This window comes from Stegostoma tigrinum, chromosome 1 (assembly GCF_030684315.1).
Source record: "Stegostoma tigrinum isolate sSteTig4 chromosome 1, sSteTig4.hap1, whole genome shotgun sequence".
In the NCBI taxonomy this organism is placed as follows: domain Eukaryota; kingdom Metazoa; phylum Chordata; class Chondrichthyes; order Orectolobiformes; family Stegostomatidae; genus Stegostoma; species Stegostoma tigrinum.
The window spans coordinates 51,335,164-51,353,571 of NC_081354.1; the positions used below are offsets into that span (position 1 = coordinate 51,335,164).

General features: G+C 42.2%; 1 protein-coding gene across 2 annotated transcripts in view; it reads right to left on the reverse strand.

Moving 5' to 3' along the window:
• Nucleotides 1–18,408, reverse strand: part of sh3d19 (SH3 domain containing 19) — a 152,182-nt gene that overhangs the window by 46,570 nt on the left and 87,204 nt on the right. For both annotated transcript variants that reach the window (XM_048531024.2, XM_048531016.2), the window contains exons 3-6: nucleotides 13,038–13,078; nucleotides 11,411–11,456; nucleotides 7,466–7,613; nucleotides 7,175–7,361 (exon numbers count right to left, since the gene is read on the reverse strand). In XM_048531024.2, coding sequence (XP_048386981.2) covers nucleotides 7,175–7,361; nucleotides 7,466–7,613; nucleotides 11,411–11,456; nucleotides 13,038–13,078 — 422 coding nt within the window. The remainder of the gene's footprint in view (nucleotides 1–7,174; nucleotides 7,362–7,465; nucleotides 7,614–11,410; nucleotides 11,457–13,037; nucleotides 13,079–18,408) is intronic.

Below are 18,408 nucleotides of genomic sequence, written 5' to 3' on the forward strand. Positions count from 1 at the left end.
CAGTTCTATCAAAATACTTAACAAAACAATGTATTATTTAACTGTTAATCATCAACTGTTCCAATATAATGGCATCCTATAAACACACCCCTAGCAAAGGCAAATTCAGCAAAACAGATTTTTTTCACATGCTATCTCCCTTCAGTCCAGGGGAAAGGAACACTGAAAGAAACAATCTAGCAGCAGAGAGAGAACTCAATCTTTTTGCCACAGCAGAGAGAACTGTATCTGTCAGCTTCAAACAGTCAACTCCAATTTCCCAACTGAAAGCAAAATGAAAACCCTGTGTTTGTGTGAGCCTGACTCCATCCAGCCATACTTCTTTTATTAATTTAAAATAAACACTCAGCTGTTTACACACTGCTTCCCAAGCAGACAGTCCTGCATCACTGTGGCAACAGCTCACTACAAGAGGGGCAGCACAGAACAGATTTTTCTTAAAGGGACAGAATCATCACAAAAATGTCAGTTTTGGGATTTGGAAATAATTGGCAAGACTGTCCACCTACGATTTGTTTCCAAGAACTCAAGTGGTGGTAGAAGAAGAAAACGAAGATGACGAGACACTGTAATCTGATTTCACGCTCTCAGCCACTAACTCAAACAGAAACCACATGTAATATTGGGATCTGCACAGAGGCAGGATCTGGTTGTTGAGACACCAACAGCAAGTACACTACAGCCAGATCAGAATGGAAATCATACAGAAATTCTTTTCCCTCTTCTCGTAGCTTTGCCTGTCCTATGTAGTCACTGCTCATTCTCACACTTCTCACACTCATGTTCAAAGGGAAGCCCTTTTAGGGCATCTTGTCTGGGAGCAACTGATTGTGTGTATAAGCTGTTAAGCTACCTGTAGCTCTGACTAAACCAGTTTCTGTAGACTATCGCAAGTAGAATATATAGAAATGCATCTAAGACAATCAGATTTTATCTACACCCAGAAGAAATAAGCCGGCAACCAACCTGTAAGTAGCTCATGATCACTTTAAATAATGCTGCTGGGAGGTTTTTCATTGAAAGTATGGTTTAGCTGTGCAAGGCAGAAGAGACCAAACTGGAGTACAAGCTCCAAAATGTTGGTGTGAAATCATGTCATGATCTTCCTACCCTGACTGTTACTGGCAATTTTTAACAATGGGTGCAAGCCATTCACTTTCCACAAATGTTTTTCAGCGTATTTAAGCATTGTGAATGCCCTTTTGGTTCTTTACAAGGACTCCTAATATTCCACAAATGTGGTTGTTGTCACATGCTAAGAACTATTTGGAGCCACCGGTGAGACATGGGTGAAGGCCAAGGAGCATTACAGGCTGAGCTACTCCAGAGGGTGCAGCAAATCTACTGGCCTTCCCTTACACAACTTGAAAGTCCAGAAAGCAACAGTCCTGCACACACTGCTCTGGGCATGCGGGACTTGGACCAGCATCAACCCAAGAAGCCCAGCCACATTCACTTCAGTTGCCTTTGGAAGCCTTCGAAAATCAGACGAGGACAAAACAGCAAAAGCTAAGCTGATAATCTTGGATGGCAGGCCAAGCATTCACACCACAGTGAGACAGTCACAACTGACACTCGCTTACCAAAGTGAAGCGCTTCTGAAGGTCTTGAGTCTGACCAACATGACAGGGAGCCTCAAAAAATTCCTACAAGGATTCTCTTGGTCAGCTTTACTGGCCACGTATGTACCCACCACCCATGAAACAGTGCAGCTGATGAATATGTCATCTTCACTTTAATGGTCAAACAAGTAATATTGCCACAAACCTGTCTTTCAGCCCGAGTGCCTCAGTGACAATTTGTCAATTTGTACTTTTTTTAAAAGAAGTGCAATATTGTCGGTTCTTCTCATACAGATTGCCTGTAGTGGGTACAATGTTAAAAAAGGGTTTCTAAATGCTGTCAATTGCTGCTTAAAAATCTATGGAAACTCTTTGGGCAGCTGGAGTATAATGAACAGCATGCACCATTCCTCTACCCCAACCATAAAAATCTGCACAATTATATTGTGTTCCTTTTTTTTGAAAGCTGTCATTTATTTTTATTGTGTAATATGAAGTAGATATGATACAATAATTTAGCAAGATATTGAGTCATTTTGCAGTGTAAAAGAACTTATGGAATTCAAAGAAGATAATCTTTTACTTTTTTACCATCTAGAGGTGGCTACATTACTTTACATTCAAAGAATATCCATCTTACAGATATAGAAGCGTATCATGCGAGTTTTTGTTAAAATTTCACCATGAGAAATCCAAAACTGAATCAAAGTCATAGCAAAGAATGAAGGACTGGCGAGTGGGGTGCAAGGAAGCAGATTTTCTCTCTTGTTCAACTGAATTCCGAAACTCGTTTGTGCTGCTGCAGGGAGACACTAAAAGGACATCCAAGAATGGGTAAAAAAGATGACAGACAAAAGTTACCAGTGACCATAAGCACGTTGGTCATTAGCTAGGGGCAGCATTGAAGATAACAAGGTAACAGGCCATTTGCACCCTTGCCTATTGATAATGGCACAAGGATGCATGGAAGACATCCAGGTCTAAAGAAAACCCGAAAAAGTCAGATAACCTGAAACTTTAAAGTACTTTTTTCAACAAATTTTAAAAACAAGACATTGCAGTAGGCATCTGCAGTTCCCATTATCACTGATACTCCTGAGATGCTGCTGGGCCTGCTGTGTTCATCCAGCCTCACATTTCATTATCTTGGATTCTCCAGCATCTGCAGTTCCCGTTATCATTGCAGTAGTAGTGTAGGTCTGGAGTTGCTAAAAGTTTCCCATTACTGAGAAAATGGCAGATTTACTGCACATAACCTTCGTCTTTTTGGCTTGAAATTGGAATGCTGATTCCACTGCTGGCATTTATTGACTTGTTGACTACTGACTATGCATGTATGTGCATTAGCAATGAAAATATGATTGGCCTCAATTATGATTTACTTGCCAATGCTGAAAGTACAGGAACATACTAAAATGGAAGTGCTACCGGAACCCACCCTGGCAACAACTGGGGACAAAGCGCTGTAAAGACAATAAAAGACACTTTTGTTAAAAATAAGTATCAAAGTAATGAAGCCAACATAATATTCAGTTCTTGCAAGGACAATCCTTCCCCAGATAGTAAAGACAATGACCTATTCATTAACATTTCTGCAGAGATACTAGGCAAGTTGAACAGTGGAAAATTGAATATATCAATAAATAGGCAGGGAGACTGACACTTTACAGACTGCTGATCCAGCTCTGTTGCATTCAGAATGATCTGGGTGCTCAAAACCCAAAAAGGGAATCAAAAATCTCAGGTTCTGAAAAGGGATCTTACATCCTCAGCCACTTAGCAAGTGTTGTGGTTGCAGAGTTCCTCGCTGAGCTCGTGTGTTTGATTGCAAACGTTTTGTCACCCTGCTCGGTAACATCATCAGTGCACCTCCGGTGAAGCGTCGGTGTTCTGTCCCGTTGGTTATTTATATGCTTCAGTTTGCTGGGGTGGTTGGTATTACAAACCATTGAAAAACAGAAACGGAAGTATGTAGGGTTCAGTGTGTTTGCTGATGGAGTTCCAGTTGGAATGCCAGGCCTCCAGGAATTCCCTGGTGTGTCTCTGTTTGGCTCGTGCGATTATGGACGTGTTGTCCCAGTCAAATCTGTGCCCTTCTTTGTGTGTATTGAGACCAGTGAGAATTGGTCGAGTCTCTTAGTGGCTAGTTGGTGTTCGTGTATCCTAACCCAGCTTTCTTCCAGTCTGGCTTATGTAATGTTTCTCACAGTCCTTGCATGGCATTTTGTATATTATGGCCTTATATTACGATAGTTTTATTGTTGTGTGTATGGGATCCTTTACGTTTGTCAGTAATTATTGCAGGGTGGTTGTTTGTTTGCGGGCTACCCTGACCCATTACGTGGGTCTGCGTAATCTTGTGATCGTCTCTGACGTGTCCTTGTGTCTGGCCATGTTGCGTCTTCTTGCTGTGGTTTGTCGTGATGGTAATGGCGGATTATGCTTTTTGGGTATCCATTCCTTTTAACAACTCCATGTAAGTGCTTCTGTTCTACTTTGCACAATTCTGGATTGCTGCAGGGTGTTGTGGCTCATTTGAATAATGTCCTGATCTAGCTCTGTTTATGGGTGTTGGGGTGGTTGCTGGTGTAATTAAGAATCTGGTCTGTATGTGAGGTCTTTCTACATACGCTAATCTGGAGTTCCCTGTTGTTCTTACTTTCTGCCATTATGTCTAGGAAGGGTAGTCAGTTACTGTTCTCTTCTTCTTTTATTTTATTTCAGTGAGGATATTGTTTGTATGTCAGTGGGTTTCTTTTAATCTTGTATATTTGATAATCACGGAGGCGTCGTCTACATAGCGGAGCCAGAGTTTGGGTGGGACAGTAGTAATGCCAACCACCCCAGCAAACCAAGGCACATAAATAACAAGTGGGATAGAACACCAATGCTTCACCAGAGGTGCACTGATGTTGTTACCTAGCAGGGTGACAAAACATCTGCAATCAAACACACCAGCTCCACAAGCGAGTCTGCAACCTCATCCACAACCTAAGCTACAAATCTTCTCAAAAACTTTGAACACTTATGTGCACAACACCATCAAATTGGCCTGAAGATAGGAGACAAATGCCATTCGTCAGAATGCAACCCGCAAACAACTCTATTTCCTGCATGAATGCCTCAGAAAACAGGTATTACCACAAAGCTTAAAATATAAACCACCGATCATCCATAAATATAAGTGGGAAATTGCATGCTAAGAAACTTTGTGCTCCGACGCAACTGACCAAGAATGGGCCAGCCATCACCATACAACAGCAGAAGACCAGAACAAAGAAAAGAATAGCCCTACAAGGCAAACGACACAAACTCACTCACAACGATGAAATGGACTACGCAGAAACATGGATGAAGAACATCTCAGGTTGACCACTTACAGACACTGAGAAGACGGTCCTCGTATGTGGACTGAATTATAACCACAAAGACACCAAAAAAAACTTACTTCTTGGCTACACTGGAATCGACACTGAAGAGCAACAAACTTAGGGAGGAAATACAACCGACCATCAGACAGACAATAGTCTCAACACTGAGCAGAAAAGAAAGTGGAACACATCGAATGCAGAAGAGAAGAAAACCCCAGAAAGACTCAGGACAGAAATATTGTAGTCCCACCAGCAGATAGAGGACACATGGTGTAATCCAACCAGCAGACAGAGGATACATGGTAGAAATCCTTAATAGAGTTCAATACATCAAGAAAACCAATGCACTACCAGCAGATACTGACACCTACCAACAGATGGCAATAGACCCAACACCACAGTTAGGGAACTGGATTACAATAAACCCAAAAAAATTACACAGCACAGGAAACCTCAACTAGACCGACTACCAAAAAGTGAAGCCAGAAGGATCCAACATACCTTGCTTCTATGGAAACTCCAAGTTACACAAGCCAGGGGTCCCCTTCAGGCCCATTGTCTCACTACCAGGTACACCAACGTATAGACTAGCCAAAGAACTACAGCAGAAACTGAAATACTTAGTTGACAACACTACCCACTCCATCAAATCCTCCCAAGAATTTTTCAACATCAAGGACACCAGAATGGAAGAAGATGATATAATGATACCCTTCAATGTAATGGCACTATTTACATCCATAAGCATTGACCTAGCCAAAGAGACAGTTGTCTCACTGCTGGATGAATCAGGAAGCTAGGCATCCCATGACACCAATAGCATCAAGGACAGCACCCTAAAACTGCTGGATCTGTGCCTCACAACTCACCACCTTCAACGACTGTATATTCAAACAAATAAACATAACACCAGTGGGATCCCCAATAACAGGACTGATTTCAGAAGCAGTAATGCAAAGGTTGGAAGGGACAGCGCTCCCCACTATACAACCCAAACTCTCGGTCAGCTATGTATAGGGCTCCTTCGTGATTATCAAATGCACGAAACTAGAAGAAACCCTCAGGCACATAACATCTTCACTGGAATAAAATTCACAAAAGAAGAAGTGAGCAATAACTGACTACCCTTCCTATACATAATGGTAGAACGTAGGAGCAATGGGGAACTCCAGACTAACGTATACAGAAAGACCTCACATATGGACCAGGTACTTAATTACACCAGCAACCACCCCAACATGCATAAACAGAGCTGCATCAGGGCATTATTCAAATAAGCCACAACACCCTGCAGCAATCCAGAATTGTGCAAAACAGAACAGAAGCATTTACATGGAGTTTTTAAAAGGAATTGATACCCATAAAAGCACAATCTGCCGTTATGTCCATGATAAACCACAACACGACGACACAACACAGCCAGACACACTAGTCACCCTACTGTACATCAGGGACATATCAGAGATAACCACAAGACTACTCAGACATCTCGGTATCAGGGTAGCCCACAAACCAACAACGATGACTACTGACGAACACTGAAGGACCCCATACACACAACCAATAACACAAATGTAATATACAAAATACCAGGCAAGGACTGTGAGGAACAATATGTAGGCCAAACTAGAAGAAAACTGACAATAAGGATATATGAACACCAACTAGCCACCAAGATACATGACCAGTTCTCACTGGTCTCAATACACACGGACAAAGAAGGACACAAATTCAACTGGGGCAATACATCCATAATAGCACGAGCCAAACACCGACATGCCAGGGAACTCCTGGAGGCTTGGCTTTCCAACTGGAACTCCATCAACAAACACATTGAACTGGCCCCAATATATAAGCCATTGAGAAACAGAACCGGAAGTAATACCAACCACCCCAGCAAACTGAGGCATATAAATAACAAGCAGGACAGAACACCAACGCTTCACCGGAGACACACTGATGATGTTACCTAACAGGGTGATGAAACGTCTGCAATCAAACACACTGGCTCAGCAGCAAGTCTACATACCTCACCCACCACCCGCGCTACCAATCTTCTCAAAAACTTTTTACAAGTGTTGTCCCTTAAGTATAACTTTCGTCTTACCTTTCATTATTAAATTCACTATTACTATGCCTTAAATTATACGAACATATACGTACTGATTTTAGTCCAAACAGGCCTTAAACTCATTCTGTCCTTAACATCCATATGCCACTATGAACAGTGTGTTTTCCTACCTGTTGCAGAACTGACCCCTCGCAAACGTGCAAAATCGGCATCAGCGTTCCTTGTCTGAATATTCTCCGAATCCTGGTCAAATTCAGTCTGTGTTGATGCTGTGGTTGTTGAATGCCTTTGGGGAGGTGGTGTGGGAACTGGCTGCTGGTTAATTTCTCTGATCACCTGGTCGTAGGATGGTGGAGGCTGCAACCAAAGTTTAGAAAATGAACACACCGTCAATACGATCTTTGCAAAAGCAATTGTTGATAATATCAACTTCTTTATTTTTGAACAAACTAATTTCTTACTTCTGCTGCAACAGGTTCGTCAATTCTCCAGAGAGTCCGAGGATATGGAAGTCCAAGCCCAGCCGAATTTGCACAGTTCCCTGGTGAACCAGGATACCAGTGATTTGGTCCTATGGGCTCTGCAGCTATGACTGTAATGTCTGGGCGCCTGGGAAAAGATGGAAACTTTCTTTTGGTAATCCAGCAATACTGAACTAAAGGCAGAGACCTCTTGACACTCAACCAGGGTCATTTTTAGCAGAATCACCTGAAAACCCATCAGACAGCGTTGTTAACTACGGTAAAGAAATCCCCTCCTTGTTGCATAGGTATTTAGAAAAAATGAAGTAGCTGGACAAATCAATTAAAGTTCACAGTTGCACTGTCTATGCTTGATGAACTGATTTTACCAATGAAGGAATCGGGCATAACAATTTGAATCTGTGCCCTGACACTGACGGGAGAAAAAGAAAAAGCAGCTGACAGAGATTCCCTGAAAAGGACAGAGCTGTCAGTAATTCAGCTGCTTATTCTTTTGACTGACTCACTATCTACTATTATAATTTGAGTATAATTCTGTATCTTACGGCCATGACATGGAACTTAATATGCATTCATTACATATCCTGTCTTCACATATAAAATAAAAAAAACTTCAAGTTATTTTTTACTATTATTACTATGTCTGACTGACCAAAACTCTAAGTTAAATCATTTGTTTCTAATACTACTTAGAGTCATGGAATCATAGAGATGTTCAACAGAGAAACAGACCTTTCAGTCCAACTCATCCATGCTGATCAGATATCCTAAACTGATCCAAAACAGTATTTGGCCCATATCCCTCTAAACCCTTCCTATTCATATACCCGTCCAGATGCCTTTTAAATGTAGTAATTGTACCAGCCTCCACCACTTCCTCTGGCAGCTCATTCTGTACACGCACCACTCTCGGCATGAAAAAGGTGCCCCTTAGGTCACTTTTAAATCTTTCACCTCTCACCTCTGGCTTATGTCCTCTTGCTTTGGACTTCCCTACCCTGAGGAAAAGACTTTGACGATGCACCCTATCAATGCCCTTCATAATTTTATAAACTTTCAGGAGGTCAACTTGCAGCCTACCATTAAATCCTTTCATTCAAAACATCCAAGATATTAAAAGATGTCCAATGAAAAGTTGGTCGTCACTGAGCAAAAAAAAAAGACCAACAATGTGAAGTACTTTGCTGAGCATTCAATGAAGATGTTTGCTGCATTCATTTCATCATATCGACCTGCAGCACACTGGGGCATCTGCTCAGGGCTGCAGAACAACTTGCTGTGGGACAGGGAAGATCTAGACATTATGCCCCATGAGTACCAATAACAGAGGCAAGAGAAAGAAACAGATTCTGCACAATTGGTATGATGAGCTAGGTACGAAATTAAACAGCAGAGCCTCAAAAGATAATACTGTCTAGATTATTCCTTTAAGGCAAATAAGATTAGAAAAATGCATACATGGCTCAAAAGGCTGGTGTGAGAGAAGAGGCTTCAAGTTCACTGGATAACAAGGTGTAGAGCTGGATGAACACAGAAGGACAAGCAGCATCAGAGGAGCAAGAAAGGTGACGTTTCGGGTCTAGACCCTTCTTCAGAAATGAGGGAGGGGAAGGGGATTCTGAAATAAATAGGAAGAAAGGGGGAGGCGGTTAGAAGATGGATAAAGGAGAAGATAGGTGGAGAGGAGACAACAGGTCAAAGAGGCAGGGTTAGAGCCTGTGAAGGTGAGTGCAGGTGGGGAGGTAGGGAGGAGATAGCAGATGAGGGTGGGACTTGAGGTGGGAGGAGGGGATAGGTGGGAGGAAGGGCAGGTTAGGGAGGTGGTGACAAGCTGGGCTGGTTTTGGGATGTGGTTGGGGGATGGGATATTTCAAGCTTGAAAATCTCTCCTCCCCCAACCACATCCCAAAACCAGCCCAGCTTGTCCCCGCCTCCCAAACCTGTCCTTCCTCCCACCTATCCCCTCCTCCCACCTCAAGTCCCACCCCCATCTCCTACCTACTAGCATCATCCCCCCACCTTGACCTGTCCGTCCTCCCTGGACCAACCTATCCCCTCCCTAACTCCCCACCTACATTCACCTTTACTGGCTCCACCCCTACCTCTTTGACCTGTCTGTCTCCTCTCCACCTTTCTTCTCATTTATCCATCTTGTATCCGCCTCCCCCTTTCTTCCTATTTATTTCAGAATCCCCTTCCCCTCCCCCATTTCTGAAGAAGGGTCTAGGCCCGAAACTTCAGCTTTCCTGTTCCTCTGCTGCTGCTTAGCCTGTTGTATTCATCCAGCTCTACACCTTGTTATCTCAGATTCTCCAGCATCTGCAGTTCCTACTACGTCTAGTTCACGGGATATGGGCACTGGTAGTGGTACTGGGAAAAGTGGGATTTGTATCATTGTGATGATCTACACCTAAACTGTGCCAGGACCAATGTTTTAATGAGATGCATATCTAGGGAAAAATAGAGGATTTTACATTAAACAGTCAGGCAAACAATCAAACTTGTGAAGATGTAGCAAACTGCAGAGTTGTAATAAGAACAAAAGAACAATACAGCACAGGAACAGGTCCTTTGGCCCTCCAGCCTATGCCAATACATTTTGCGCTTCCATGCTAAAACTATCTTCACTTACAGGATCCATATCCCTGTCCACCCTTCCTATTCATGTATTTGTCCAGGTGCTTCTTGAAAGCTGCTTTTGTGTCTGCTTCCACCACCCCCTCTGGCACCACATTTCTGGCACTCAACCCTTTGTGTGAAAAACATGCTTCCTACATCTCTTAAATTTCCCCTGCCCCACAGCTTGAACCTGTGTCCCCTAGTAATTGACTCCTCCACCCTGGGAATAAGCCAAAAAGATGGATAAGGCAATAGTAAAAAGTATTAATTTGGGACATTAATCGGAAAGGATACAGCGTACAAATCCACAAGTAAATCCATAGATGGCTAGACGCTACAGAAACAATTAAGGAATAAAATGAAAGGCTCTGTACCTAAGTCAAGTAATATTTGAAACACAAAATAAAAATTGAACTGCAAGTACAAACAGAAATTTTTAAAAAAAATCTGGTAGCCATTACAAAGACATAGCTGTTAGATAACATGGATTGGGACCTGAATAGTGAAGGTATATGACATTTGGGAAGGAGAAGATGCTAGAGAATGGTGGAGGGGTGGTTCTGTCAATGAGTTTTACACATGATAGTGGGGGATGACCCAACTTCAGGAAACTAGGATGTAGAAGCATTGTGAAATGATAAAGGCAGGAAGTCATTTGAAAAAATGATGTTTCCTCTTGTGAGAGGATCCAGAACTAGGGCCACCATTTAAAAATAAGACGTCACCTAGAGATTAGGCAATTCTTTATTCTCAGAGGCTTGTTGGTCTTTGGAATGCTCTGCCTGCAAAACCAGTGGGAGCAGAGGCTTTGAATATTTTTAAGGTCAGAGGTGGAAATATTCATGGGGATGAAAGGTTGTCAGAGCAGGCAGGAATGTGAAGTTGAGATTACACGCTGATCAGCCATGATCCTTTTAAATAGTGGAGCAAGCTTGAGGAGGGCTTGAAGGGTCAAATGATGTAATCCTGTTCCATCTCATATGTTTACATGTTCATAAAACAAACTGTGGAAGTTTGAACTAAGCATCGAAGAAAAAGACATTTAGTAGAAAGTATATTTGATCCTAATGAATACCTCAAAGCTGTGAACAAACACTTAGTTTCTGCTCACAGAGCAGAATATGGAACATTTCTACACTTTTTAATACTCCAGATTCATAGTAATACCGCTGGAGGCCTGGGTACACATTCAACCCCTCATCCTCCTTGTCATAGTCAGTGTGTGATGGAAACTAGAGGGATGAAGGGTGAAAGAAAATAAGGGGAAATACAAATTTTAAGTAGGCAAAAATGTGGGGTTCATACCTTCTTTCTCTCCGTAGTTCACTTTGAGATGATGCACGAATTGATGCTGATGAACAGAACCAGGAGAAAACAAAGAATGTAAGCAAGACTGATAAAGTATTATGTTGCTGCTACCGCAGAACCTGTTAATGGGAACATTCATTCGATCAACAGTTTTTATTTAGCAGGAACAAACAGGCCTAGTGAATTTTTTTTGCAAGACAGAGATGTACATACAAATTAGCATCAGGTTTCCAGAGTTAGTGTGGCGCTAATGCAATTCCAATCAGTAATTCAATGAAAATGAATTAGCCCTTAGCACTGGAATCGCTCACAGATACTTAATGCATCTTCATAATACTAGTTCAAAACCATGTTTCAAACACTTTAAGGCAGGGTTGATTTACTTAATCCGTTGTGCATTCTAGGAGCAATGGTACATGCACACGTGAACTATATGAATTGTAACTGGTTGTGCAATGATCTTTAATTTCTTCATTCAAATTTAACCACAACCATTTGAGGGGGAAGTCTCTTCTGGTTGCTGATTGGATCTGTCCATTATGAAAGAGGTTTGGATAAGCCAGTCTGCAGGGATTCGAAACTGAACCAAATTTCAACATTTGGAGGAGATGCGCCCAAAGGGAGGTTACAGGAAAATGGAACCATCAGCTTGATATCTTTTTAATTACATTGTTAACATACAGGGATTTGTTTTGGTAATGCTAGATGTGGATATTAAATGACAGCAATGGATAAAATAAATTTCATTCCTCTGCACTGACACTGTTCATCTCAATAAGCACACTTCACAAATTCAATGTCTATACTCAGGAAGATGATGAGTGAATCTTTGAGGTATTCAAGATCCCCATATGTCTCTGTGATTTGAGATCTGAAGCTCAAAGAGCAAAAAATCGTGGATAAGGAATGAAGTTGAATGGATTGAACAGACACAATCACTTGACAGAGCAAGTAGTAAACGTTTGAATGAAGTGCCTAGCAAGAATATTAAGGCTGATCAATATTGTTGATTTTAGAAAGTGTCAAACAGGAATTTAAAGAAAACAGTTGTACTGAATGAAATTGGTCACAAACTCGGCATTTTTATTTTAGAATTCTAGAATTGACAAAAATGGCTTTTACAGACTCCAATTTATGTTATAGAATTCAGCCTCAGAAAATTACAAGAATGAATGAAATAGCATCTAATAAAACAAAACATCAAGCATTACTCAAGAAGTTTAAACTGTAGATGATATCCTGATTATTTCAACATAGTGCAAAGATTGAACTCGTTTTTATCAGGATAACATTTTTCTGACACTGTTATATTTACATTCATCTTAGTCTATTTTGTTTACATGGAGCACTCATATACAAGTCTTTCCTGCTTTTGAAATCTCTTAGACACGCTGCCTGTGAATATGCTCTCAAAGTGCAAATGTGAAAGTGTAGAATTTGTGAAGTTACATCAAAGTTTGTCAAAATTATTTGTTCAGCTGTTCAGATGAAAGCCTGTAGACGTGCCCCCTTGAAACCAAATTCATTTTGGTTTTATGCTCTCTTCAATCTTGCCTCAGACACCTCCAGCTGCAGCCTGCTGTTATGAAAACTGTAACATATTAAAAAGATGCTGCTTACTTACTTCTCTTGATTACTGCCCTTATACTCGATAATGGTCCGTGGCTGTTTTAAAGAAAAAACAAATCTTCAGTCAATTGGAAATACAACTGCATTGTGCTGTTATGAAACTGAGAATTGCAGATGCTGGGCTCCTGGGACAAAGAGAGAAATTGCTGAAGAAACTCAGCAGGTCTGGCAGCAACGTGGGGAGAAAACAGAGCTACTGCTTCGAGTCTGGTAACTCTTCTTCAGTTCTGATGAAGACTCACCAGACTCGAAACGTTAATGCTCTTTTCTCCCCACAGATGCTGCCAGACTGCTGAGTTTCTCCAACAATTTCTGTCCTTGCGTTGTACTGTTATTCTTAAGCAAGCTATTTCTATAAAGTTAGAGGGATGAGGGTGGGGGAGCAAAAGGAGAGTGTGTGGTAAAACAAAGAAGTGAGCTTATCACTTGAAAAAATGCAATTAATTCAAGCAAAGCAAAGCATGCTTTATGCATCAGTGGATTATCAAACTAAAGACTCTTCTAAGTGGTATTCTTGGTCTACACAAACAGATCCTGGCAAAGCAGGGTGAAACACTAAGTGGCTTCAGTGCTTCCTGAGTGATGTAGTAATCCCTGCTGGACAGTCAGACTTTTGATGCTGGAGAGCATTTAGCCCGCTCAGCCACTAAGAAATCTGCACTTTAGCCTACGTTCTTCCCGCACTAGGAGTTCAGTGCAAAAATTCAAGCACAGTAGGACAAAATTTCTGCCAAGGTTTCTTGATCATTCTTTGTCATTTTAGTGCAAGTGCCAGGGAGTGGTGTCTACCACCATTTTCACTTGTTCTCCTCAATTTCTTTGCTGAAATTACAGCAGGAGATTAGAGGAATGTGGACCTCTTGTAAAAATCAGACCAGAATGTGGTAATGCTCATACAATGTATTTGTGTATCATTCTGTACAAAAATATATATTAAACTAATATATCTCAATTTGGTTGCGTTGATTATTTTTAAGAAACATTAATTATGCTTCAATAATGCACAGTACTGTATGCAAAATAAACAGAAAGCATAGAGCATTCAAGGACAAGACAGGTTATTTTAAAAAAACACCAGGGCTTCACACATGGTTTGAATGGCTTCTACGCTCAATTTAAAAACTATTACCGCCCCAAATTAACTCATTACTTCAATGCTTATATATGTTGGTGTGTTCACCGAGCTGGGAGGTTTGAAAGCAGATGTTTCATCCCCTTACTTGATGACATTCTCAGTGCTGTGGAGCCTCCTGTGAAGTGCTGTTGTCTTGTGCTGGTTTGATTTATATGGTCCGGTTTTTGTTACTTCCAGTTGATGCCGGTTCCAGCTGTGCATTGTAATGGTCGATATATTGTGTCCAAGTCAATATGTTTGATGATGGAATCCACGGATGAACGTCATGCCTCCAAGAATTCCCTGGCTGTCCTCTGTTTGGCTTGTCCTATGATAGTAGTATTGTCCCAGTTAGAAGTGTGGTTTTTCTCATCTGTGTGTATTGAAACCAAGAATATTTGGTCGTGTCACCTTGTTGCTGGTGTTAGTGGATGTGGGATTGCTAGTTGTCTGCCTGGTTTTCCCACGTAGTATTTTGTACAGTTTCCACGTGGTATCTTGTAAATTATATTTGTCCTGTCCATGCTATCTATTGGGTCTTTAACCCTGGTCAGTTGCTGTCTCATTGCGGCAGCCGGTATGGGTGCTGTCATGATCCCTAGTGGTCTGAGTAGTCTGGCTGTCTGTTGAGGTGTTTTCCCTCAGAGCCGACAGGGACCATGACAGCACCCAACCGGAAGCAGCAAAAACAGGACCATATAAATTCGAACCAGCACAAGACAACAGCACTGAGGATGTCACCAAATAAGGGGACAGAACATCGGCTATCAAACCTCCCAGCTCGTTGAACACACCAACATCTACAACTAGCATAAGAGATAACAAAGTGTGGAGCTGCATGAACACAGCAGGCCAAGCAGCATCTTAGGAGCACAAAAGCTGATGTTATAGGCCTAGACCCTTGATCAGAAAAGGGAGCTGGGGAGACGGTTCTAAATAAATGGGGAGAGGGGGGAGGCGGATCAAAGACGGATAGGGGAGAATATAGGTGGAGAGGACACAGACAAGTTAAAGGGGCGGGGATGGAGCCTGTAGGGGTGAGTGTAGGTGGGGAGGTAGGGAGGGAACAGGTCAGTCCTGGGAAGACGGACAGGTCAAGGGGGCGGGATGAGGTTAGTAGGTAGGAAATGGAGGTGCAGCTTGAGGTGGGAAGAGGGGATAGGTGAGAGGAAGAACAGGTTAGGGAGGCGGGGATGAGCTGGGCCGGTTTTGGGATGCAGTGGAGGGAGGAGAGATTTTGAAGCTTGTGAAATCCACATTGATACCATTGGGCTGCAGGGTTCCCAAGCGGAATATGAATTGCTGTTCCTGAAACCTACGGGTGGCATCGTTGTGGCACTGCAGGAGGCCCAGGATGGACATGTTGTCTAAGGAATGCGAGGGGGAGTTGAAATGGTTGGCAACTGGGAAGGTGCAGTTATTTATTGTGAACCAAGTATAGGCGTTGTGCAAAGCGGTCCCCAAGCCTCCGCTTGGCTTCCCCAATGTAGAGGAGGCCACACAACGGGTACAGCGGATGCAGTATACCACATGAGCAGATGTGCAGGTGAATATCTGCTTGATGTGGAAAGGCATCTTGGGGCCTGGGATGTGGGTGAGGGAGGTGGTGTGGGGGCAAGTGTAGCACTTCCTGCGGAACATCCCTCCCATTCCTCAGACGACATGTCCATCCTAGGCCTCCTGCAGTGCCACAACGATGCCACCCGTAGGTTGCCAGAACAGCAACTCATATTCCGCTTGGGAAACCTGCAGCCCAATGTTATCAATGTGGACTTCACAAGCTTCAAGACCTCCCCTCCCCTCACTGCATCACAAAACCAGCCCAGCTCGTCCCCGCCTGCTTAACCTGTTCTTCCTCTCACCTATCCCCTCCTCCCACCTCAAGCCGCACCTCCATTTCCTACCTACTAACCTCATCCCGCCTCCTTGACCTGTCCGTCCTCCCCGGACTGACCTATCCCCTCCCTAACTCCCTACCTACACTCACCTCTACAGGCTCCATCCCCGTCTCTTTGACCCGTCTGTCTCCTCTCCACCTATCTTCTCCTCTATCCCTCTTTGACCCGCTTCCCCCTCTCTCCCCATTTATTTCAGAACCATCTCCCCAGCCCCCTTTTCTGATCAAGGGTCTAGGCCCGAAATGTCAGCTTTTGTGCTCCTAAGATGCTGCTTGGCCTGCTGTGTTCATCCAGCTCCACACTTTGTTATCTCAGATTCTCCAGCATCTGCAGTTCCCATTATCTCTCTATGACTAACACCTGTGCTACAAACCTTCAGTCAAACGCTGACTTTTAATGCTTTTTCCAAGTGAAAAATTGTGAACTTCTGCACTAAGTCAAAATATTGCATCTGAATGGAGGGCTACTTTTTCAACAAATTCACTGACTTTGTAATTTATTTTTAGTTTGTATATTAGGACTGCCTTGTTAAGAGCAATGTTTTTTGCGGTTCTGATTCCTTCCAACTTACTGGGCAAAGTACTTTTCTCATAAATATTTTTCGAATTGCCTTACAAAATTGCTCAGTCTTCCCACCAAAGATAATCCCATTTGAATGACTAATCTACATAGCTTGTTTTTCCATCAGTACACCCACTTCTCTTGGCACATGGTTGGTCCTGAATCCTGGAACAGAATGACATTCGCAAAACAACAAACAGCTGTTAAAGGCTACAAATATCTGCAGTAACTCAGGGCAGGGAGAATGTTGTTTAATCAGTCTGGGAATCCACTAAACAACAAGAGTAGCATTTTTTGCTACAAACATGTGGAATTTCCTCATGGTCTGCTGCAAGTTCTTAAATACAGGTATTAGTCCTGAAGCAAGGGCATCATTCAAGTGGAACTCCCTTTTCTGGATGTCATTTAGCATGACAGGAAATGAGGCAGTAGGTAGTCCAGCAGAGGAGGTTTGGAACTCTCTCTCTCTCAAGTCGCATTTCACATAAAATACCAAAAGGAAGGAAATTGCTTACATGTACAACCTAATGTGAAGTTATGGCAGTTATCCTATGGTATATGGCATTATCTGTTTGAGTGTTTGGTACTAAGACCATATACTCAGTCGTTTATCATACTTTCTGCACAATTTTTATTTATATCTAGCATTGCAGAAAAAGATTCACCAGATCTTCACCACATTTAAAAACATGTTATTCAAGCACCAACCTAGCTATTTTCATCTTGCCATTTTACTTAGTTTTACGTACTTGTTGATTTCTACTCAACTGACCTCTGTCTCAGTGCTTGCTCTCCTCACCCTTCTCCTTCTTACCTTGGCCTTTTCTGTCTCCCAGCCAGGTCTATGATCTACAGCACAGCTCTGTACAAGTGCTCTCAACTTTCAAAGATGGCAGTACTGTTCCAAAATGCACGTTTCTTCCATGTCGCACAGAACGAAAGTCTCACTGCCCCACTGAACTTTTGTTTCTGAGCCTTGCCAAGCTCCAAACACACATCCTCTGACAATGCTCTTGCTCTTCCCTATATCCTGCCTGTTGGATTCATCCCACAATATCCTTTTCTAATTAATTTGCAGAGCACTAACCTTTCTTTCTTTGTTTAATCTTTCCTTCAGCTCACATTCTTCAAGCTTCTAAAACCCAAACTCATGTCACATAATCATTCTGCCCTCTTAACTTAGCTCATCTGTTTTACATTGTCTTCAACCTTGGTGGTGTTTTACCCTCAGGGCTTTGAACCTTCACTTATGTTTCCATTCCCAAGTGTCTCATGACAACCAATTAGCAAATTATTCCCTCACCTCACGTGATTTAGTCTAGATTAGCTACTGCTTTCATTCAGCGAGTGAAAGCAGAGGAATCAAAGCAAAGCCATTTTTTAAAACAGTGCACAGTAACAGTTCATTCAAATCACACTGTATAATAGTGCCCACTTTCAGGGGGTTACAAGATCAGGCTAACAGAACAATACAAAATAACAGGGCAGGTAAAACAACTTATGAAATAATCAATACAATAATGTTTGCAGAGTCTAGGTTTGGACAGATACATAAATTGAAAAAGCCCATAATGCTAGGCCTGCCAATCTCCTTTACATGTACTGAGTTGTTCCAGCCTCTGCATGACTTTTAAAATTATGGTTTATATTTAATGGCAGAAATCCTACTTCAGGAAACCAAGCAAATGATCCAGCTTAGAGTTCTCTAAATTCTAGTGAATGTACAAATCACCAACATTAGCTGTATGATGTGGGAGCTAGCTGATCCCATTGAGAACGGCAGTGACCACATC